Below are 25,161 nucleotides of genomic sequence, written 5' to 3'. Positions count from 1 at the left end.
AAGAAAAGAACAAATGAGCATTTGGCTCAGTCTAATTTGAACATAAAGGACAGAGGGAACCCTTATTCAAAAAAGTAGCTTTGTCAAGAGTAAGCAGCCGTTTCTTTTTAGCAAACCATAAAATGAAAAACATCTTAGGGGGATTGTTGGGTTCCATGTAACATAACACCAACTAACAGTAGCCTTGACACCTCTCATGTATTCATAGAATTTTCCAACAAACAATTTGCTTATTAATTATATTAATAATTATTTAATTGCTCATTAAGTTATAAACTCATCCAATTATGGTTGTTTTCTAGACAATGCAAACAGGTAATTGTACATAGTCCATTTCTTTCGTTTGATTCAAGGAGTTATTTTTTATTATCATTAATGAGCCATTCGTGTAAACAAAAGTATATTTTATTTTGTATTTTTGTTTAATATAAACCACGCGTGAAAGTCTTACAATAATTGAGGGATTTTTTTTTTTAAAAGAATTGAGGTATTGCTTTTAAAGTAGAGAAAATTAGACGACTAACATTGCTATACGGGAGTTACAAACATTGCCTTGAAGGAATTTTTTTAGATTATTTTTAATCCTCTTAATATCTTTTATGGTAAGTTTTAACTATGTTTTATACTTTCAAGACCATAAATATTTTTACTTTTCATTCAATATTTACCATAAAAAGTAATAGAATGATTTATAAGATGATATAGTAAAAAGATTTAGCATTATTCATTTTTTTTAGTAAACTTATGATGCAAACAGTTGTTCGAATTCGCTCTTCAAAAAAACACAGCAACGTAGTTAGACGTGTGTACTCAACAGTCAAAGCTAAATATGGTGGACTTTCACAATTTATGTTAAGAATCAAGCTAATCTAATATACAAATAGCATTTTAAAAAAAATCTAATATACAAATATTATTGTATAAAAGACTAAATTAGGGTTTCTATATACAAGCGGGTCTTTTGACACCTTCGAAGTTATTTTTTTCTTTTAAAAATTAAATTAAATTTTAAAAATTTCAATTATGTTTTCAAAATAATAAAGATAATCAAAACGTAATTGTTTAGTTAATAAGTAATTTGTACATGATTAGAATATAATTAAAATACTTCATAGAGATAATATATCTTTGCTTTCAAGTCAACCCAGTTTTTTTCATGTATAAAAGAAGGAAGTCAGCAAGAGGTGCATAAGCGAAGTGATTAAGCAAAAAAACCCGTTCGGATCGGATGTGCATAAGATGCAGCAAGCCACGATAATAGATCGACATCGCCATGAAAAGTGAAACCTTGAAACCAATTGCAGTTGTACACGGTTATAGCACAAGCTGTGCCAATACCAAGTCCAAAAGATCCAACGTCAGGGTATACAAAAAAGAAAGTTGTAACAACACTTTAATTTTTAATTTATGTTTGAGACAAAAGTAATTTTATTAATGAATCAGGATTCTTATTTTTGTATTTATTTTACTTTTATTTTATTAGATGGATTTTGCATAGGAATGCACATAATAATATTTTTAAGTGCAAATCAAACATTTTGATGTAATCAACCTTCAATGGCTTTACATAGCTACCATCATAATTCCCACCACTGTCAGTTTATGTTTCGCAATGGCAAAGAACAGAATGTCCTGAACTGCCGCATTCGCCATTCTAAGCAGATACGTTGTCCCATAATCAACTCTAACCTTGAAGGTTTCTAGATTAATTATGTACATAAATTAAGCATAATCATATAATTTATGAACCAGTCACGGTCACACATAACAATGATAACATATAGTATATATTATGCATGCATATATACCATTCTTTGAGCATGGATGAAGATCACCAGGTTGCTCGTTAATTGTACGTAAATAGCCGCATGTCTCCTACTTCTACGAAGTTCATTGTAAACCTCAACGACATCTTTCTTCCACCATTCACCTATATATAAATAATTAATTTCCATCTCAAAGAATTAATATATTAATATGTTTGTAATTAATCTGTTTTAATTTTACTTTCTATATATACGCCTCCACCAATTTAATAATCCGTATGTTTAAAAACAACGATTAATATTTCTTTTAAGTGATACTCCGATGACTAAATTATATATCCTCTCGAATCAGCCTATGAATAACAGAATAAGTTTACAACTTCAATCCCTCGTTAATAATTTAATATACATACTCAACCGCTTTCTTTATTTTTTCGTCGTCGAGAAAGTAAAAATTTATTAGATCAGAGAAAAGTGATCAAATAAATATTGAGCTAGTTTATTTAAACTTAAAAAAAAATAATTTTAAAATAAATATTTTTTAATAAATAAATAGGATTTATTTCTTAAAATAAATAAAAAATAACTTTAAAAAAAACAGAAATAACATAGACAAATACATTAAAAACACTGAAACTATTTATTTTATTAAAATAAATATTTTTTTCTTCAAAATATAAGTTTAAACAAGCTCATCGATTAATCCCACCAACAAACAAAAAATCCAGAATCCATACTAATTGCATGTTATAAATGCTGTCACACCCCATAAAAGACTCCTTGCTCCGCAATACTATATGTATAGCATTGCAGATCGCCATAGCGTTATGCTCCTTAGGTCAGACTTCCGTACGTGCCTTAAATGCCACCAAAGATAAGTCTTCGAACACCACAAATTAACAAAAAATAATGATCCCTTAATTTAATAAAAACAATATTACATCGTTTTTTTGGGTAAAAAACAATGTTGTATATTTATATACGTGTTAGATCGAAGGTGGTTTGACATGAATTTGGTGACAAGGACTACTTGTCAATTAATGATTTTAAAAGAAACTTAAAAAAATTAAAATAAAAATGAGTGAAAAAATAAATCATAATTAAATTTGGTGACAAGCACTACTTGTAAAATTAATTATGAATATTCATTTTATAAATCAGGTATTCAATGTATGAGTTTGGTTTTGAGCTAAATGAATGGTTAGGCTTGTTATATATATGCTTTAATTGGCGATCTAAATTCTCAATTATATGCAAGCAATTTTTGTCAATACTTAGCTTTTGTTGTGTTAACTGTTAGGCTTGTTTAAAAAGTATAAGTAAATCAAACTGAAGGAGTAACCAAATGTTTAAAATTGTTATACTCCATGTCCAATTAAATTTTCTAATATCTATTAAATTGTTTCAGACAAGTAGTTCTGTCAGTTTTGATTCTTTTGAATCATGATAAAACTTAATAAAATAATAATAAAACTAGCATTATATAATCATTTAATGCATGAAAAGACTATTTTGATTTCATTTGTAAATATAAATGATTAAAATGAGACTTTTAAAATACAAAAAATTAAAAAGTATGAATAAAAATATATTTTAACCTTTAACATATTATTCTTAATTGAATATAAACTGATTTTTTCTAATATATATCAATTCTTTCCAGCTATATCAAAATTTTTAACGTTAGTTCTATCAAATATAAAACAAACAACAGATGAAAGTATCTTTTTCGCTAATGAATGAAAGGAAGTTCCATTTACAATATATATATATATATATATATATATATATATATATATATATAATTCAATCAAGTAAGAAGGGTATTAATTAGCTGAACGCAAGTTTAATGTTATCTTTCCCCCAAACGTGTACGTATATACAAAGTACAAACTACAGAACATAATATATAATAAAAAGTTAGAATTAAAAAAAATGTGAATAACAAAAAAGCTAACACATACTCCCTCCTATTTATAAAATTCTTTTTAAAAATTTATTTGTGATTTTTATAATATTCTTTTAATTTTTAGTTGCATTGATTATTTTTTTAGGTATTCTTACTTAATCATTTTCTCTTTAAACATTAATAAGAAAAAATTAAATAAATAAAGAAATAAAAAAATAATTTTAAAATGATAGTATAAATAATTTATAAATTTAATGTGATTAATTAAATTAATTATTTTTTAAGAGGTGTGAATTAGTTGAAAAAGTTTTATAATTAAAAGTGAGGGATTACTTATTTTAATTAAACAATCTTAACTATTCCATGGATAGCATCATCAGTAGTACTTCATTATGGCTTTTTAAGTAAAGTTGTTGCAGTTCTGTTTTCAACAAGCTCACTAAATAAGGTGGTTTCTAATTTATACCTTCAGCTCAACTTGCACTTGACGAATTCCTCTTAAGTTTCTTGATAAACATGCGACAGTGAGGCCGCACCAATATGTAAAGACTATGACTAATTAATGCACCTAAATGTCTATCTTTATTTAAATCTCTAGCTCGAAGATATACAAAACCTCTCCTACAGAAAAGTTTTCAGACACACATATATATATAGATATATATAACAAAAAAAATAATAGCAGTAGCGTTATATTAGGAGTTGATAACATTCTCTCTTTCAAGAAAATGTCGTTTGGCAAGAAACTGTTCCTCCAAATTCTGTGGTGGTTTTCCTTGATCGGTCTTAGTTCCCAAAGACGGAGTCATTACAGTTTTGTTGTAAGTCCCATCATCACATCATATCTCGTTTCCTAATACTGTAGCATGAATTGGTGAAATGTTATGTGCCAGTGCCATAGTGTTCATAAATATATTTTTCATCTTTCTTTATTCGTACTGTTGCTGCATGAAGCATGCCTACTGCATAATTCTAGCTTCTTGAAGTGTATATGTCACATATAGCAGAATCTTGAAGTGTATATGACACATATATTTTGCATGATATCCTTTCTTTCCTATCGTTCACTTTCATCTTGTTACATTTCTTCTTTTTTTAATATCTTTTTTACCTTTAATTTTGTTTTTGTGTTGATTAATTTATATTCATTACATTGATGCTATTTCAGTCATTATATTTTATGATACATATTAATGATTTTGGAAACCCACCACCTCTCCCAACATCAATAACAATAATTAATAAACCCCTATTTACCACGAGAAATTAAATATTTTTTTCATTTTCCTTTATATATTATTAGGACTATTGTTAATATGCATACGTGAATAAATTCTTTTGTGAATGTTATTTTTTAATAAATAATTAATCCATGTGTGAATTGTTATAAATTTTTTATATTATTTTTTTATTTTTATGGTATACTTTTGTTACTTTCAAGTCAAACTAAAAATAATTTGTGATTGATTGATAGAGGAAAAACTTTTATACTAACAATGCATGGCCTATTAAACTATTATTTTTATGTTTTGGTTTTCATTGTAGTATTTCTTTTATGGTTTCTCATGCATAGATTTTTTCACGAAAAGTATACACATTTATTCATAAATAGATTTAATTAAATAATCAACAAATTGTTAAACCACAGGAAATTAATGAATCCGTTTGATTAACTTGCAGGTGAGAGAGGCCAATTATACAAGACTCGGTTCAACAAAAAGCATATTGACAGTGAATGGGAATTTTCCAGGACCAACTATCAAAGTCCACAGAGGAGAAACAATCTTTGTTAATGTTTATAACAAGGGCAACTACAATATCACTTTGCACTGGTATTGAATTTACAATCTTAGCAATTTTGATGAGCAATAGAATAGAGCATCACATTAATGGATGAAAATTAATCAAAATGCCTAACTAACTAGAACTGATTTATGGACAGGCATGGAGTGAAGCAGCCAAGGAATCCATGGACAGATGGTCCTGCATACATCACTCAGTGCCCCATACAACCTGGAAGGAGATTCAGACAGAAGTTGATTTTTTCTACAGAGGAAGGGACCATATGGTGGCATGCTCATAGTGACTGGTCAAGAGCCACTATTCATGGGGCTATCTTTGTCTATCCAACCAAGAATACACCCTACCCTTTTCCCAAACCTCATGCAGAGATTCCCATCATATTTGGTGTGAAATTAGAAATATCATCTACATTTGTTCTGCCTCCTCATGATTTGATCCAATAAATAGCTAGAACAAATTTAATAGAAACATTGGTAAATTAAAATGTAACATTTTGTATATTCATTCATATCCAGGAGAATGGTGGAAGAGTGATATCAATGAGGTGTTCACACAATTTATTGAATCTGGAGGAGGCCCAAATATATCTGATGCTCTCACGATAAATGGTCAACCTGGGGATTTGTACCCTTGCTCAATGGCAGGTAGGCATCAAAATTTCCAATTGACATGACCATTCTATGATTTATTTGATACGTGTTTGGTTCAAAAAAGTAACTATTTGTCAATACTAATCATTTGCCAAACATGCTCATAGAAAGTTTGAAGTTTATAAATATATAATCTTATTCATATGGTTTCAACTAACTATTTCGTCTTTTCAAACATTTGTATCTTTGAGGTTAAGCTCATCTAAACACAAAACTTTCTTTTAATTTTCAGAAACGTTCGAGTTTCATGTAGAGCAAGGCAGGACTTATCTTCTCCGTGTTGTCAATGCGGCAATGAATCTCATTCTCTTCTTCTCTGTTTCAAAACACAACCTCACTGTTGTTGGTGCTGATGGTATGTTAACCAAGCCATTGGCAAGGGAATACATTTGCATATCACCGGGACAAACAATGGATGTGTTATTGCATGCCAACCAAGAACCTAATCATTACTATCTTGCTGCAAGAGCATATTCAAGTGGTGTTGGTGTTGCCTTTGATAACACCACAACCACTGCTAGAGTAAAGTACAGTGGAAACTACACTCCACGTTCATCTCCTTCATTGCCTAACCTTCCCAACTTTAACGACACGCGTGCTGCGTTGGACTTCATTACAAGCTTGAGAGGCTTATCTGAGAGATACCCTCGCCAGGTCCCAACAAACATCACAACTCAAATAGTGACCACTATTTCAGTTAACACTTTGCCATGCCCTAATAATGGCAGAACCTGCCAGGGACCAAATGGAACCATTTTCGCTGCTAGCATGAACAACATAAGTTTTGACACCCCCAACGTTGACATACTAAAAGCCTATTACTACCATATCAACGGGGTTTACAAACCGGGATTTCCAAGATTTCCACCCTTTATATTTAACTTCACTGGGGATTTTTTGCCTGTAACATTGAATATACCAAAGCAAGGGACTAGGGTTAATGTGTTGAATTATGGTGCAACGGTTGAAATTGTTTTCCAAGGGACAAACGTTGTTGCAGGGATAGACCATCCTATGCATCTCCATGGGTTCAGTTTCCATGTTGTAGGATATGGTTTAGGCAATTTTAACCAAAGCAAGGACCCCTTGAATTTCAATCTTGTTGATCCTCCTTATTTGAACACAGTGATTGTCCCTGTAAATGGTTGGGCTGCTATTAGGTTTGTGGCTACCAACCCTGGTATGTGGCTTGGAATACTAGCTTATTATATTGATTTAATTCTTAATTTCCAATTTTCATTTTATAAGTTGAGATTTGAGAACTTGTTTTTGTTGCATGAACCGCATGTGCCTTTTCAATTACAGGAGTATGGTTCATGCACTGTCATCTAGAGCGCCACCAAGCTTGGGGCATGGAGACGGTGTTTATTGTGAAGAATGGAAAGGCTTCAAATGAAACATTACCACCACCACCGCCAGATATGCCCTCTTGTTGAAGAATATTATTCTAGACTCTCTGTTTAGTGACCTTTTTATTTTGATGTATTCTGTTTAGTGACCTTTGATTCGTTGAAAACAATAAGTTACACATTTGTTTTACCTTATCTTTCAAGAAGGCATGTATTGCAATTTTGGAGAAGAAAAAAAAAGGTTGTCTTTGCTTTGCTATCTGTTGTTTTATTATTTTTTGCACGTTTTGGGCTTTTCCATCAATGTCTGACATTTATAGTACTAAACACTCCTTTAATTAATGCATAAAAAACACTCTTTTAATTAAGAATTTCTTTCGGCTATTACTTAAGTTTGGTGCCTCGTCTTTGTTTGGTTAATCGTTGCATGACCATCACCAAATTACAAATCCAAGTCAAAAGTGAAAAGAAAGCTCAGAGTCAAACATTACAAATCCAAGTTTCCTTTGATATGATTTATCTATGGAGTGAGTATGTTGGAAAAAAATTTCTCTGTTTGGGAAGGAATTACATTTGCTGAACTTTCCTTTAAAGTGGCACGTTTCCTTTGGAGGTTTCCTTTTTTCTGCCATTTCTTTTATATTAGAGGAAGGGATTCTGTTGTTTGATTGCCTGCTGCAGGGGTTTTTGATGTACGCTTTTGTTTTTGCATTAGTGACTTGTTTATGTTGGTGCTGATTTGTGTGGTCTGCGTCACTTTTTTCTTTGTCTCTTTATGGGAGCTTATGTAAGAGACTATGTATGCAGAATCATCTCTTGTGCTTTTATTCAGCTTTCTTATGTTCAATATATTACTCTTTGCTTATAATAAAAAAGGACGTAGGTTCAAATCTTGTTACCTATGTGAGGACCTTTCATGTCTTGACTCTGATAAATCTCTGGTGCTCACCTAAATTTTTCATTACCAAAGCTATATGAATCCTACAACTCTTGTTTTATCTCATATACAAGTAAACATATCATTGTTCCTTAACCTGCAATCCTATCAGCATAAGTACAAAAATTCCTACAAAGCTATATGAACATCATTAGGCCAACTGTCTAGCACCCTGCATTCATTTCAAACATTTCATGGGCTGGGATTCATTGACCATTCACACAAAGAGAATGAAAAGTTCTTTAACCCACTAGACAACCAAGACCAAGATCTAAATTAATCATATCAAACACAATCTGTATTAGGGACTTCATGATTAAAAACAACACTATTTCTATGCAGCCAAAGAGACCAAACAGTCCACCATGCCCTCTTCATATTCTTTGGAAAGAACCCATTGGTGTGTTGAAGAAAATGGTTTTTAGACTCCATTGGCAGCATCAGCACTTGGATTACAAGCTAACCATAACAGTTAAACAAATATATATTTCTCTAGTAAGTTAGCAAGCTTATGTTACAAAGCCCTGAATTGCAAATTCGCAAGGGTTTTTCTCTCATCTTCTTGACTTAATCTCTTTATCTCATCTTCTCGAGGTACTTCTCTGTCTTCAATTCATTTTAAACCTAGTCTGTGGATTGTATTGCCACCTCATGGTCTCGTATTTTTTTTGTTGCTTGGGAAGTTGCTTGCTTCACAGTTTCATGTTATCTATTCAAAATCTAAGGTAAATGAAATTGTTATGCTATAGAGTTTGAAATTAATAGGTGATAATTCATGGTTTGTCTGTTTAATTCAATGCTATTTTGTTTGTTTTTTATTTCAGTAAAAAGCACTAATTATTATTTTTATGTCAGAGTCAATGTTTGAAACTAGTTAAACCTAGGAGAACCAGGCAGGAAACTTTTAAATATTTGCAATCAAGTACCTTAAACGGGAATGAAGTTAGAGATTTGGTGCATAACAATATACGTGGCAGTGTGAAACACTATAAGAAACAAACTTTTTTCCTTATCTTTTTCCCTTTTCCTACGTACCCATCCTATATATTTTCAACAACTTTATTTGAGTTCATAGTTATGCAAATTGTTTGAAGATACTTATTGCTCTATCTAGCATTTTACATGTTTGAGCCTACTTTCAATTTTGACTTGGCGACAGTCATGTGACCCTTCAACCAAACAAATAAATATAAGACACCAAAGCAATAGCCGAAAGACAATCTTAACTAAAGGAAAATTTAATGTTATAAATCTCCGATGTTGATGGACAAACCCCGCAATGCAGGTGCCAAAAATAATAAAAGAACAAAATCATGACAAATCAAAGCACACGGAGAACTTTTGTCTCTAAATTTGCAATACACGCCTTCCTGAAAGAAACGAAAAAGGTAAAACAAATGTGTAACTTATTGTTTTCAAAGTTCACTGAATAGGGAAAATCCAGAATTTAATTTTCTTCAACATGGGGGCATGTCTGGCGGTGGTGGTGGCAATCTTAGATTTTCAGACTCTCCATCCTTCACAATAAAAACTGTCTCCATACCCCAAGATTGGTGGCGTTCTAGATGGCAGTGCATAAACCATACTCCTGTAAATTGAAATCACATGCATGGAATTCATGTAACAAAATTGATCTCTAAACTTAGAAAACAAAAAATGGAAAATGAAGAAAAGAAGTTAAATTAATATAAGCTGGTATTCCATGCCACATACCAGGGTTTACAGCCTCGAACCTAATGGCAGCCCAGCCATTTATAGGCACTATCACTGTATTCAAATAAGGAGGATCAACGAGATTGAAATTCATGGGATCCACGCTTTGGTTAAAATTGCCTAGCCCATATCCAACAACATGGAAACTGTAGCCATGGAGATGGATGGGATGGTCTATCCCGCCAACAAGGTTTGTCCCTTGGAAAACAATTTCAACTGTTGCACCATAGTTCAGCACATTAACCCTAGTCCCTTGCTTTGGTGTATTCAGTGTTATAGGCAAAAAATCCCCAGTGAAGTTAAATATAAACGGTGGAAATGTTGGAAATCCAGGTTCGTATACCCCGTTGATATGGTAGTAATAGGCTTTTAGTATGTCAATGGTGGGGATTCGAAAGCTTATGTTGTTCATGCTAGCAGAGAAAATGGTTCCATTTAGCCCCTGGCAGTCGTTTCTGCCATTAGGGCATGGCAAAGTGTTAACTGAAATAGTGGTTACTATTTGAGTTGTGATGTTTGTTGGGACATGGCTGGGGGCTCTCTCAGGTAAGCCTCTCAAGTTTGTAATGAAGTTCAACGCCGCACGCGTGTCGTTGAAGTTGGGAAGGTTAGGCAATGAAGGAGATGAAGGTGGAGTGTAATTGCCACTGTACTCAACTCTAGCAGTGGTTGTGGTGTTATCAAAGGCAACACCAACACCACTTGAATATGCCGCTGCAGCCAGATAATAGTGACCAGGATCTTGGTTGGCATGCAACAACACATCCATTGCTTGTCCCGGTGATATGCAAATGTATTCCCTTGTCAGTGGCCTTGTGTACACAGCATCAGCACCAACAACAGTGAGGTTGTGTTGGGAAACAGAGAAGAAGAGAATGAGATTCAGTGCCGCGTTGATAACCCGGAGATGATAAGTCTTGCCTTGCTCTACATTTAGCTTGAACGTTTCTGAAAATGATACGAAAGTAAGGTGGTGTTTATAGCCTAACCTCAAAGATACAAATGTTTGAAATAAGAAATAGTTAGTTGAAAACCATGAATAGGATTATATTATAATGTTTGAATTTAATTAGAACATAATATATAGATTTTGGAATTTTAAACATTTTTTTAGGTCTCACATGGATTCTTATTTTAAATATTTTATTTAATTAATGGTTAAATTAAAGATAATTAGTTAAGTAATTAGGTTTAATGAAACATTGAAGAATTTTTTTATAAACTTAAGAAATAAAAAAATAAGCATAAATTTAATTATTTATCATTAAATGTAAAAAAATGAAAAATATATAAATTAGATAATAAAAAAATTTGAAAAACATTAATGTTAAAGAAATTCTTCTTAAATGCATAACAAGTCTTGTTTGCTAAGGTTGAATTTGAAAAAAAAATTACCTCAACTTGAATTTGAAAAAAAAAATTGAGATTCAATTTGAAAAAAAAACTGAGTTTGAATTTGAAAAAAAAAATAATTATGATTGAATTTGGAAAAAAAAGGAATTGAATTTGAAAAAAAAAATAACTTAGCTTGAATTTAAAAAATAGAGGTTCATAAATGGAAATGAGAAAACCAATTGGGTTTATAAATTGTTACCATTTGAATCAATCTATACTGTACACAACCATTTTTTTTTTCAATCATTGTACTGTATAAAACGTTTTTTTTCTGACGTTACACTGTGCAAAATGCTTACCGATCACGCTTTCTTCATCCAATTTTTCGAACGTTAATATATACACAGTAAACAATCACTGTGTACATAATGACCATTTTCACTCCCCCCAACGTTTCACTTTCTCCTTTCTTTTATTTTTTTTTTCACTTTTTCCTCCTCCCTCTCTAGTGCCTCTCCATCTTCCCCTAACATTCCACTCTCTCCTTCCCTCACTCAACCTTTTTTTTTCACTTTTTTTCCATTTCCCTTCTTCTTCCTTCCACCACGGTGACCTCCCCCTCCCCATTCTTCCTCCCCCCCCTTTCCTTCTTCCTCTTCTGTTCTTGCTTTTTTTCCTTCTTTTATTGTTTTTTTCTTTTTCCCGCGGTTGGTTGTTGGTTTGTTAGTTATTCTGTTGGTTTTTTTTTTTTATGGCCTAAATGCATGCTTGGCAAATGATTAGTTTTGACAAATAATTAGTTCTTTTGAACCACGGATATATGCATCAAATAAATCATATATAGTATGGTTACCTGGACTTGAGCAAGGGAACAGATCCCCAGGTTGACCATTTATAGTGAGAGCATCAGATACGTTTGGGGCTCCTCCAGTTTCCATAGATTGTCTGAAGACCTCGTTGACGTCACTCGTCCACCATTCTCCTGCATATGCATAAATAAAATGTTACATTTTTCCTATGTTTCTATCAAATATGTTCTTGCTATTTGATCAAATCATAAGGAAGCAGAACAAGTGTAAATTAAGGATATTTTTCGTACCAAATATGATGGGAATCTCTGCATCGGGTTGGGGAAAAGGGTAGGGATTATTCTTATTTGGATATATGTGGATAGCACCATAGACAGTGGCTCTTAACCATTCACTATGAGCATGCCACCATATGGTCCCTTCCTCGAAAGTAAAAATCAACCTCTGTGTGAATTTCCTTCCAGGTTGGATTGGGCACTGAGTGATGTATGAAGGGCCATCTGTCCATGGATTCCTTGGCTGCTTCACCCCATGCCTGTCCATAAATATATACAAGTTTTAGTTAATTAGGCATATATATATATATATATATATATATATATATATATATATATATATATATATATATGATTCATTTTCATCCATTATTGTGTTGCACTATTTTATTTTCCATACCAGTGTAAAGTAATATTGAAGTTGCCCTTGTTGTAAACATCTATAAAAATTGTGTCTCCTCTGTTGGCTCTAATAGTTGGTCCGGGAAATTCTCCATTCACAGTCAATATGCTTTTTGTGGAGCAGAGTCTTGTATACTTGGCCTCTCTCACCTATAACATTTATCCAACAATTTACTAGCATAAATATACGCATAAATTTTTCATATGATAACTTTATAGCAAAAAACCAATATTATTTTTCATACAAAAATCATCTATATAAAAACTAAAAAAGAAATAATATGAACCAAATCATAAAGAAATAAGAGTTTAGTAGACATTCAAGGTAAATGTAAAAAATTTCACATTTACTATTAATTAATTCATCAGAAATTAGTTTTTACATCACTTTTAAAAATAATAATAATAATAATAATTACTCCTGGTAAATAGAGATTTATCCTTATTACTGTTATTTTTTTATTGTTGTTGGGTCCAAAATCATTATATATATTTATCATGAAATGACTGATATAAGAACCCTAAATAAATAATAGCTATTACTATTATTAAATACTCTTACGTCGGCCACTATCTACTACATTACTATATACCACTATAAAATTCAAGAAGAATGCAGCAATATTTAGGGAAAACTAAACCAAAACAACATGTAAAAAAATATAATTATGAACGCTATGGCGCATAACATTTCACCACTTCCTGCTAAGGTGTTAGGATTCGAAAGGATCTGATGGAACTCACAACAAAAGTGTAATTCTGTGCTTGGGAACTAAGACCGATCAAGGAAAAACACCACAGAATTTGGAGGAACAGATTCTTGCCACGCGCCATTTTCATAAAAGAAAATATTATGCAACTCCTACTATAATGCTATGCTAATAGTTTGTGTTATATATATATATATATATATATATATATATATGAAAAACTTCTATGTAAGAGTGTTATTCTATCTTCGGAGAAGAGATTTAAATAGAGATAGATTTGAGTTGCATTAATTAGTTATAGTCTTCAAATATTGGTGCGGCTTCACTGTCACATATGTTTATCAATAAAAGTAAATTATAGGTCAATCTAGCCATTTAATTCACTACAAGACGAAAATTGTAAAAGAAATTTAAGAGGGATTCGTCAAGCAATTTGAGCTGAAGCCTGAAGGTAGGGTATGAATTAGAAACTGACTCATTTAGTGAACTTGTTATCAACTGACCTCTTCGAAAACACTGCAACAACAGCTTTACTTAAAAAGACATGAATATCCACTTCGATGGTATAGTTAAGATTGTTTAATCAAAATAAATGTTATCTGTTGGTTGTTGGCTTTAATTTATTTATTTTTAATTCTGATTTTTCATTATATTATGGTTTGTACTTTGTATCTTAGCACACGTTTGTGGGAAAGATATATTAAACTCGAATTCATCTAACACCCTTCTTCATTATTGCCATAAAGAAGCCTTATTTGAAAATTCAATCTTATAAATAATATTCTTAAAAATATCTTCAAAATGATCAAAAGAATATCATATTTCTTAATATAAACTAATTCGACACATGTGTTTAGTAAGTTACTTCAATAACTTATAATTAAGTCTTTTTAATTAGTCAGCTTATAAGTTATTTTGACTAATTTATAAGATAGTTTAATTAAAGGTATATAAGTTTTCAGTTTTTTAACTCTTAATTTGACTAACTCATAACTAATGGATTAAAATTAGTTTATAAGCTTTTAATTAACTTATCAGTTAATTTTATTAAACAAATCTATAAACCTAAAAACTGAATATTAAATATTGTCAACCGTTAAATAGAGATTTGGTTGTTTTATATTTTGATGGAAATTTGATATAGAAAAATAGAGATTGAAAATTTTAATTTTATTTACAATTTTTTTAACATGAAAAGATTATATTAATAGAAAAGCACGCCTTTTGTAATATCAGGAAATACTTCTAATCAAAGGATTTATAATAAAATTTACTATTGCCTAGAAAAAATTTGAGAATCAAACCTAAGTCATAGCCGCGTAAGAAGACTCGACTAAATGTGTATATTTATTGTTAAGGTTATCAAACTCTGGAAAGTTTAGATAGACTAGTCAGAATTTCATAAATTTAACTTATGGACTCAATTTAGAGATTCGTAAAAGTTCATTTTATATAAAAATAATAATATAATATCTATAAATAGTATACCAATTAAAAATTTTAACAATATAATAAAGTAAAATAGTAAATCATAAATTTCACAATACTTAAATAATCAAGTCTAGTAATGCATCATTGACTACTAAATAATAACTTGCAGATGTTATAGTAGTGGTACATCATTATCATCAACGGTTTGATGTTATTAGAGAACAAAAAATTGATTTTATTAAATGTGAAAATTTTTTTATTTGAGAATAACACACTAAATGAAGGTATGACATAAAATAACTCAACATGACTTACATTTTAGTCTAATTTTTTTAACTCGTTGACTCGGTGGTAAACTCGAGAATCTATCGAGTTTATTTAAAGTTTATAGAGTCTACCCAGAATACGTTAAAAAGAGAGTTTATACACGAGTTAACTCATATAGGATAAGTGGTCTCATAAACTCATAATTATTAGCAAGTTAACTTGAAAGTTTGATAACCATGTTCATTTTGACTAATTTATATTTATGAATGGTATTTTAAACATTAAAAAATTATTTTATTAATTAAATAAAAATTAAAATTATTTTAAAATGAAGATGTAGATATTTTTTGTGTCTCATAAACAAAATCAATTGTTATTAGTGAAAATTTTAATTTTCTTAAAACAACTCTACTTTCTGCCTAATTAATTTTAAAAATATGAATCATGCATTAACCAAACATGACGCATTGATGTACAACTTTGTGTGTGTGTAGTTTTCCGTTTAAAAAAGCTTAACATACCTTTGCCACCAAGACATTTTTCTAGTTTTTAATTTCTTGCCACAAATGGGGTTTGGTGGTTATTATTTCAGGGTAGGTAGCAAAAACTGGCAAACCAAAGGTACGTGTAACGTGTATTGGCCTTTCTCTTTTAAGGCTAATGAATTTGCATTGACTACCTGTCCCTAATCCCCACCACAAAATGCAACCGTTAACACGACAAAGGCTACCTGTTGATAAAGCTCACTCACCCAAATTGTGTTTAATTAAAACAATGATAATAATATAAGTTTCAAACAATGATTTCTATAACCGTACAAAAAAATAATGATTTCTATATTTATTCTTCTCTCTAGGATAATATTCACATTACAAAGCGATGCTGATTTCAGAGACATCGTTAGAACATGGATTCTCTGAAGTCACAGCAGATCTCAACCGTGAAAATTAAATTACATGCATTAAAAAAATATTAAAATATAATGCAAAAAAAAGTTAAGCATGCAGCTTTTGGGTTTAGCTATTGACGAAGCCAACAGAAGAGGAAAGAGCCACCCTGCACGTAATTTTATTCAGATAAGCACAAACCATATTGATGTTTTATTTAGCCTGTTCTTTAAGTTGTTTTTCAAGTTTAAATTTTTGTAATATTATCGCTTTTTATTGGTCTTCTTAAATATTATTTTAAATAGTTTCTATAACATTTAGTTTTTTTGTTTATTATAGTCTCTACCGAGTGTTAACTATTGAGGTGGCTATTAGGAACTAAAAATAGGATATATTTAAAGGGAGCTAACTAAAAAGTGTTTAAAGTGTATATGATAGGGATACTAGTTAATAGAAATTAAGTAACAATTTATACTAACACCAAAAAAAAAATATTACAAAAACTATCTTAAAAGAAAAATAAAATAAAAATACTAAAATAAAATCGTGTATATTATAGGACTAAACTGAAAGAATATTTTTTTTACTTCCATATATAGTTTCAATATGATTAAATATATTTTTAATCACTGAAGTATAGTCAATTTGTGATTTTAGTTATTTTAAAATGATTTTTTAAACATAATTCCTGTAATATTCAATTTTTTTCTACTCTTAATTTCTTAATCAGTTCCCTAATTAGAATTTGCCTAAAAATTATTAACCTGGCTGATTTAAAAAATAAAATATATGAACACAATTGACTTTTTGTTTAATTTTTTCTCTCTTATATATTAGCTAGGTATGACCTAAAAACAGTTGGAATATTCAAAGCTCAAACAGCTGATAAGGAGACTTTGAGTCACCTAGCTTCCGGTGCGATTGGCCAGATCAATCTTAGTTTTACAACCATGTGCTTTGAGTTAAACAATTTATGTCCAATCACATTTTACTCTTAGGAAACAAATTAAATTAACCTAATCCTCAATCTATTTTGTTTCCTACCTACATTAATGGTTATACAAGATACTATATGTCAAACATCTACTAAAGTATTTTTTTTCTTTTCTGCATCTGTTCTCCTCACTTGTCTTCTTAGTATTTTATATTTATTCGTGGAAGTGTGTGAGAATATTAGGTCATTCACTTTCAGTAAGGACTTTGGGGGATTCAATCGTTAACCAACCTAGCTAGTAGCATGGCTAGAAGGACCTTGCAAATCGAAAAAATTCATGTTAACATGGCTCACCTAATCTTAACACGTATCTTAACTGCCGTTTCGATTCACAAATTTCGTTTTTATTTTATTTTATTTCAATGGCAAAAGCTTCGTGAATTCTATGGTGTCGGCTACTATTAAACTTTAAACACTAGTTAGAAAACAAGACGCGTATGTATGCAACAACAGGCTTCGTCCACGCTGATTAGTTGCATAATTGAAGTAAAAAAGATTTTCCCATTCTTTTAGATAAATATTAACAAGTTTCCGAAGTATTCTGATTCAAAAAATCAAAATAAAGATTTTTACTGAAATAAATATCATAACATTCACCGGATACTCATCGCTTTTTTATGCAATTGATGCACTATTCGTTAGTAAAATATTTTATTTAGATTAAAATATATTTTTTATTTTTATAAATACCACGATGTTCTAAATATGCGATTTTTTATTCGGATCTAAGTTCAGAAAATCCGAACTTATTGTGGTGTTGGCTGGAACCACCATTCCATTGCTGAGCTGGACATCTGACGTGGACAAACGGGCCCAAGAAAGGAGAGGCCCAATTGGATGCGATCGCAATGTTTCCATCACAATGGCTTCTAGGTATGGCATTATGATCACATCAGGGTTTGCAATTACCCTTTTGTTTCCAACAACCTTGTCAAGCTCTTCGCGAAGCCTAGTCTGCACTTGTTGGTTCAGAATAAGCTCGGCCATTACCCACTCGGTTAGAAGGGCTGTTGTATCAGTGCCACGAAATATCATCTTCTGCATGTAATCAAACTCGTCAGCAAACGACATATTTTGACCTAATAGTTTCGGCAACGTACGCTTCTAACAAGTGTACAACGTTTCTGCATGTAGTCAAACTCATTACTAAACGAAATCCACCTTTACAATTGTACAAAAAAAGTCTATTTATTTTCTATCCATTTTTCTTGCAAAAAGAAGTCAAAAGCATGTTGGGACCACCAATTTTTCTCTCTCAATATAGCATGGTTGCTTCTAGAGTCAATATTTGTATCTCCACGTAAATCTAAATTTTTTTCAAAAAATGTGTTAAGAAGAATGGTTAAAGGTGGTCTAAACTCTAAAGGGATAAGGGATCGAAGTTTCCAGCACGTGGATTTTCATCTATTAAGTCTCACTTAAGTACGAAACAACAATAATATTTATACACTTATACAATATATTGTTTTTCTTTCTCTTATCTTTGTTGTTATATATACTCCAAAAATAAAGCATATATATTTTATCATTTTTCGGTATCTTTTATTGCTGGGTTATCATTTTTTAATAAGATTCATGCAAAAGACGGACAGATTTCCAGATTTGATACTTTTGATATGCACGTGTTAAAACATGCATGAGCAACAAAGTTTCGTACGCTAAGATAGAGTAAGGAAACACAAACCCATAAAACGGCAATAATATCATCATCCTGGAGCTTGTCATCCCCTTCTAGGGAGAGCAGCACGTCCACAAAGTCCGAGTCATCAGAAAGTTCCTTGAACGAAGGCATTATTCGGTGCTCCTCCAAAACCCGCTTCACAAATTTCTTAACTCTGGGCGCAAGAACCGAGCACCGTTCTCGAATACGCAAAGGATCGTAAAAGAAGCTGATCCAAGGAACATAATCAGACCAGTTGAATGCTCCCAAAATCTCAAACCCTTCCATCACCATCTCACGCACCTCTTCAACCTCATAGCTACTATTGCTTTCATCATGGTTGTACCGTCTTCCGAAAACAGTGGTCATAACGTTATTAAGAGAAGCATCCTGAAGATGTTTTCTTAGGCGCACGAAACCGTTTTTGGATTGTTCGTGAGCTAGGGCAGGCAACATGGCGGCGCAGTCTAGCAAGCGACTAGGCTCGTGAGCTAGAATGCGCCGCGGGGGAGAAGAGGTGGATTGAGGCAACCCTACGCAGCAAGCGCCAAAACGCGCCGTTTGGTGCGAACCCAATCAATAGCGCGGTTGAACATGAGGCTCTTGGCAAAATGGGGTGAGTTCAAGATTTCACGCGCCACGTCAGCGTTTGAGGTTACAACTGCTGGTGTTGACCCCAAACTGAAGGCCATGGAAGCGAGGGTGCGGTGGGGATGGCCATGGTTTAGGCTGAATATGAGGCCCAAGAGTGGGAGTCCTTAGGGCCCGGTTATATGATCTGGGCCCATTTGGTTCCTTCCGTTCCTCCTCCTCTTTGGGAAGGCCCATAATAGAAGCCCAATGGAAAGAAGTGTAGCTAGGATTACCAACACCGGGTTGTCAAGTAAGTTTTGTGATCCTGATGTTGAAGGTAACCCCATTATAATGGACAAAGAAATGAAAACAGTGTGCGAGAAAGAGATTAGCAAGAGAGAGTGAAGATGGGACGGTTGTGAAGTGAAGAGGAGAGGCATGGGAAGTTGGTATAAATAGTTGTGCGTGCTGCATGGATTGGATGGTTGGAGCTGGCTTAGGGTAACTTTAAACTTTAAAGATAGGAAAATATTTGAAAGAGGGCTTAAATATTATCCAACATCTAGAGAGAGAAGAAAAAAAATACAAATATGATAGAATTTATAATGTACTAAAAAAATAAAGAAAAATAAGAAATATTAATGTGATATTTAAAATAAAAAATAATTTATGTATCATTGCTCTTAAAAGATATTTGTATTTTTAAAGGAGCAAAAAGTATGTTGCATGCGTGTAGGTGGGGTTAGAGGTACGTGGCTTTGCTAATAGCTCTCTAATCTTTAGAAGGGAATAGCCCGTCAGAGTAACTGCTCATTTTGGATAGAGGAATGATATTTCTTTTTTTTTTTTTTTTGGTAGAGAGAGTAGTGATATATCTACATTCATAAATATTTGAAAATAATTATTATAAAAATTAATATTTAATTATATATTAAAATTTAATGATTGAACTCTAATATTAAAAAAGCCAACTAGTAATGGATTTTAATTATTTTTTTTACTTTTATATATAAAAATTCTTGAACTTTTTAGAATAATTAATTCTTTACAATTACATGATGCGAGATAAATGTTTTTTTTTATGACAAAGTCAAAAGTGCTGCTAGGTGTACTCAGTATTATTGCTGGTACACCCAACACTAATCACGAAAAGACAGAAATATCCCTTACGGCTCAAATTGATTCGTAAATCGGATCAAATTGATCCATAAGAGGAGAAATTAACAAGGACAATTTTAACAAAAAAATGCTAGGTGCACCAGCAATAAAGCTGGGTGCACCTAGCAACACTCCAAAGTCAAACAAATATGGATGTTGGAGTGTATAGAGATTGTGGAAGTTGGAGCCCAAATATGAATATTCCCCACTGCGCCCTTGAATGTCGGATCCTGAGCTCCGAATTATATTTTCAAGGTATGCATGCGTGTGTTAGGGCGGGAAGCGAGGTTGCACATCCGTGTGCACGCTGCTCAATGCCTCGCCTCACGTGCCTACGCGCTATTCAAGAAGTAAAATTATACGTAGACATTTTAGTTTTTAAATATTACTCCATCTGAATTTAAATCTATAAAAAAAATATTTCATATTAACTAAGAAAATTAATTAACATCATTTAATTATATCAATCTTCATTAAAAAATAAATTATTTTAAATTATTTTTTATAATTATTTTTTATTAGGACTTGATATAAGTAGAAAAAAAGTCATTAAAATTAAAATTTGTATTAGATAAAAGATATTTTAAAGATAAGCTCAATGAAATAAAATTAGTAAAAATTTATCTATATTTAAATTTAAGATTAAAATACTTTTTTTGTTTATGTTTTGAATTCAAAAGAAGTTTTTGACACCTATATTGTTGGAGAAGAAAAAAATATAAGTATGATAAATGATAATATAATATAATAAAAAAAGAATAAAAAAATATTGATCAAATATTTAAAATAATAAAATATCCAAATGACAAATATTATAGCTTGTTCAAGAATATATCGCAAATCAGCCACCCAATGCCAATACAAGTTCAAATGTCTCAAGTTATCCCAAATTTAAATCAAATTAACCCCCGTCATTTGCGGTTTGAATTGAATAAGTTATTTCAAGTTTTATCTTTTTTCATAATATTTTTAAGAGACAGCACTTTATTATTTATCTTTTTGCTTAGCCTGAATTTTAATATTCAATATCATCATCATGAAACTTCTAGCATTCACCTGTTGCCCAATACAAGCTTTAAATTCGATCCATGTACTTTGTATATATAGTATTTGCATATGTAATTTCATACTGATATTGGAATAGCACAAAGAGGAGAAAGCCTCTTCAACGTTATTCCATACTGCTCACTCATGTCAAGCGTTTGAGGAGTGACACCCTGAGGAAGCTCCCACTCAAAAGAGTGCAGAAACGTAGCCAACATCAAAGTAATCATCCTATTGGCAAGTGACAAGCCAGGGCAAATTCTCCTACCAGCACCAAAAGGTAAATACATAAAATCCCTGCCTTTGAAATCTATCTTGGACCTAAGAAACCTTTCGGGCTGAAATAACAAAGGGTTATCCCAAAACCGGGGGTTCCTCCCAATAGACCATGCATTGATGAGGCCTTGGTTCCCTTTGTGAATTGTGTAGCCACATACTTTAACATCGTGTGCTGCAACGTAAGGCAAGAGAAGGGGCACAGGTGGATGAAGGCGAAGGGTTTCTTTCACTATTGCTTGGATGTAGGGAAGTCTAGGAATGTCTGATTCTTTTACTTCATTTGATGTGCATATCACTTGGATCAGTTCCTCTCTTGCTTTCTGCATTGCTTCTGGGTTGCGTAGTAGCTCTGCCATTGCCCACTCTGATGTTGATCCTGAAGTGTCACTTCCCGCAATGAACAAATCCTGTTTTGGAATAACCAACATCATCATTCATCACACTGAATTATATTGAAGGCAGATTATAAATTTCCACACAATTAGTGTCCACTGCGAAAATAATATCAGTGTTGCGAAAATTATCTTTCTATTTCTTTCAACAAATCATAGCCACTTTATTGAAATTGGGCACAACAAGTTTCTAAATGGGTGTGCATTAAAGCCAAACTTAGAGAACTGTATAGTTTTATTGAAACAAACTTAAAACTCCCACTCTCGGATACTTGTATAAAATAACTAAAATAACTTAATGAGTTTTAGGTTCCTCAAGGTTTAAAGTCAAAATTAATTCTAGTCTTTATAATTTAAAACAGTAATTTTGTCCTTGTATTTTTGCAACGTAATTATGCTTGAATAAGTTAAAATAAAGTAGATCAAGGATGAAATTTATCACATGTATTTAAAATATAAAGAATTAAAATCAATTTTAATTTAATCAAAATATTAGAGGCCTGAAAGGCTGAAACACATTCGACCATTGAAAAAATTATACTGAAAAAAGATGGGGACTGTACTCATTAGTCGTTCTCCAACTCTACACGTTATAAACAATGAAGATGAAAACAAATTAATCACCAATGGTTATCGATGAAATTAATTAACATTTAATTGTTTTAATAACATATTAGTGGTGTAGTAGAAGAAGGGATTTGTATAAAAGGTGACGTCCCGTCCCACCAATTCAATTGGGGCAAGTTAACTTCGCCGATGTTAAATTTAAGAAATTAGACCTTTTGCGTTTCTACGGGTGTTTGATTATGACAGTGATAATTATAAATTTATACTCTAGAAGCTAATGGTGAAGTATGTATTTGGTTTAGTATTTGGACACCCAAATTAAGTTTTGGCCTTCATTGAAAGTTGTGTGTGCTTATTTAACAAATATTTTTTTTTCTAATTGAATTGAACGTGATTTTCGTCCATTTTCGTCCAAATCAAGATAGAGCTAGTCCAAAATTATTCTTTTTTATTTTTTTTAATATGAAAAATTTTAAACATAAATCAAGTTATATTAAATTTATTTTTAATTCAAACACACATAATATAAATTTTTTAAAATTTAGTGTACTAAAAAAATATATTAAAATTTAATAGACCAAAATTAACCTTTAACCAATAAAAAATTATACTTCACCAATAATTTAATAAGTTTTTCATGTGAAAAGAAAGTATTATATAACTTAGAAGGCAGTCTAATTAATAAAAAATATTTATTATGAGTTATGACAAACTAAAAAAATAAAAGAAATTGCATAACATACCAGAATCAACGGCTTGATGCTTTCAAGGGTGAAATCGGACCCCTCCCTCTGTTCATATCGAAGAAATCTCCCTTTGCGTCAAGCGAACCCTCTCTCTCAGCAACACGTTTCCGAATCATGTCATCGAAAATCTCATGCAACCTCACGTAGGGAACCACAACGTGTCGCTTGACGCCCTGCAAGTCTAACCTCTTGAGCAAGGGAAAATAGTCGGAGAGGTTAACCTTCCCTGCGCCCTCCATGATCCTCCACACAAGCTCCTTCAACTCCCCGGCACTCTCCAACTCGCTGGGGTCCACAATGTCCTCCGAGAACACCGTGTTCGAAACGCCAGTTCTCCAATGTCAACCAGTTTTCTATTCCAAGCTTGTTTTTGAAGGTGTTCAACGAGTTGCTGCACTTTGCGGTGCCGGTGGTGTTGGAGGAGGTCGAGGCGTTGGGCGGTGAAAATTTGAGTGGTGCAGAGGCGGCGGCGGTTGCGCCACCGTGGGTCCGCGGGGACCCAGGTCAGGGTGTCGCTCACGTTCGGCTGGGCGGCCACTGATTCCGGGATGGGACGCTTCGCGAAGGCTTGGTCGTTCTTTTGGAGGGAGATAATTGGGCCGTAGGTTTGGGCCAGCAAGGAGAGGAAGCAGTGGGGCTTGGGGCCCAGTTGGTGGAGGTTTCCGATTATGGGGAGACCGGTTGGACCGGGGGGTTGGCGTTTTTTAACGCGGTGGTTCAGAATGAACCGGGTCACGACCAGGAATAATGTGACGAGTAAAAGCAAGATGTGAACCTCCATGTAGTTTTTTAGTTTCTTTCTTAAGGGGAGATGGAAACTATATAGAGCTTATTATATGAATATTAATAAAATAAATAATATGATAATATCAAGGATTGTGGGCACCGCTACATTTGAATTGAATGCATATAATTATGCGGAAATCGCCCTGTATACTTTTAACATATTTTATAAGAAGACATATTTTTTTGGCTTTTAGACAAATGTTAAATTGATTTGTTTTAACATGATATCTTGAAAAGTGTATACTCGGTAGTACAAAAAATCCGAAACAGATAAATAAGAAGATAAGAAAAAAAAAACTTAATTAAAATGAGGAGCAAAAAATACAAAGATATACTATGAAGTAAATGCAAAAATTAAAGTTTAAAACGATTGGGTTGTTCAATCAGGTAAAGAGGTACCCAGTTGTTGTTGCCTTGTGGGTGAGGTCGTTGAAAGTTATACTTCTTACATATTAAAGTGAACTCAGATACTCAATCATTGAAGTGTTAATGTAGTGCTGATTTTGTTTATCAAATAATTAATTTAGTAATTATTTAAAAAATAATAATGGTTCGTCTAATTTTAAAGACTGGTTTAGCAATTTACTTAAAATTAAAAATTACATTTTTTAAAATGTTTTTACCTTTTTTGTAACACTGTCATTGACTTTATGAATATCACATGTACCTTAAAGAACATAAATATTTAGTTTATTAGAATTTGGTAGTCTTTTTTCTTT

General features: G+C 32.1%; 2 protein-coding genes and 2 pseudogenes across 2 annotated transcripts; 1 reads left to right on the top strand and 3 right to left on the bottom strand.

Moving 5' to 3' along the window:
* The first annotated feature begins 4,314 nt into the window (after positions 1–4,314).
* LOC114402656 (laccase-15-like) lies at positions 4,315–7,734 on the top strand. The gene is made up of 6 exons (XM_028365307.1): positions 4,315–4,496; positions 5,356–5,507; positions 5,618–5,862; positions 5,994–6,122; positions 6,361–7,308; positions 7,434–7,734. Exons 1-6 carry the CDS (start codon positions 4,404–4,406, stop codon positions 7,562–7,564), a joined length of 1,698 nt encoding a protein of 565 aa, XP_028221108.1. The 5' UTR covers positions 4,315–4,403; the 3' UTR covers positions 7,565–7,734.
* A 1,902-nt stretch (positions 7,735–9,636) lies between these two features.
* Positions 9,637–13,860, bottom strand: LOC114402655 (laccase-15-like). Its single transcript, XM_028365306.1, has 6 exons — positions 13,693–13,860; positions 12,947–13,098; positions 12,562–12,806; positions 12,316–12,444; positions 10,128–11,075; positions 9,637–10,002 (listed from the first exon to the last, which is right to left on the bottom strand). Exons 1-6 carry the CDS (start codon positions 13,786–13,788, stop codon positions 9,872–9,874), a joined length of 1,701 nt encoding a protein of 566 aa, XP_028221107.1. The 5' UTR covers positions 13,789–13,860; the 3' UTR covers positions 9,637–9,871.
* A 4,076-nt stretch (positions 13,861–17,936) lies between these two features.
* On the bottom strand, positions 17,937–19,817 carry LOC114402146 (annotated as a pseudogene).
* A 1,842-nt stretch (positions 19,818–21,659) lies between these two features.
* Positions 21,660–24,475, bottom strand: LOC114402145 (annotated as a pseudogene).
* Between the last annotated feature and the right edge of the window lie 686 nt (positions 24,476–25,161).

The sequence above is a fragment of the Glycine soja genome, chromosome 20, assembly GCF_004193775.1.
Source record: "Glycine soja cultivar W05 chromosome 20, ASM419377v2, whole genome shotgun sequence".
NCBI lineage: Eukaryota > Viridiplantae > Streptophyta > Magnoliopsida > Fabales > Fabaceae > Glycine > Glycine soja.
This window is presented reverse-complemented; position numbering and strand designations above follow the sequence as displayed.

What these genes read in the sequence shown, in the direction of transcription:
- LOC114402656 (XM_028365307.1), top strand. Translation starts at nt 4,404, where the DNA reads ATGTCGTTTGGCAAGAAACTGTTCCTCCAAATTCTGTGGTGGTTTTCC. An exon ending in AGAGATTCCCATCATATTTG is followed by an intron (nt 5,863 to 5,993) that starts GTGTGAAATTAG and finishes ATTCATATCCAG; the next exon opens with GAGAATGGTGGAAGAGTGAT. An exon ending in GTACCCTTGCTCAATGGCAG is followed by an intron (nt 6,123 to 6,360) that starts GTAGGCATCAAA and finishes TTTAATTTTCAG; the next exon opens with AAACGTTCGAGTTTCATGTA.
- LOC114402655 (XM_028365306.1), bottom strand. Translation starts at nt 13,788, where the DNA reads ATGAAAATGGCGCGTGGCAAGAATCTGTTCCTCCAAATTCTGTGGTGT. An exon ending in CACAGAATTACACTTTTGTT is followed by an intron (nt 13,099 to 13,692) that starts GTGAGTTCCATC and finishes TAAATGTTATAG; the next exon opens with GTGAGAGAGGCCAAGTATAC. An exon ending in GTTCGAGGCTGTAAACCCTG is followed by an intron (nt 10,003 to 10,127) that starts GTATGTGGCATG and finishes TTCAATTTACAG; the next exon opens with GAGTATGGTTTATGCACTGC.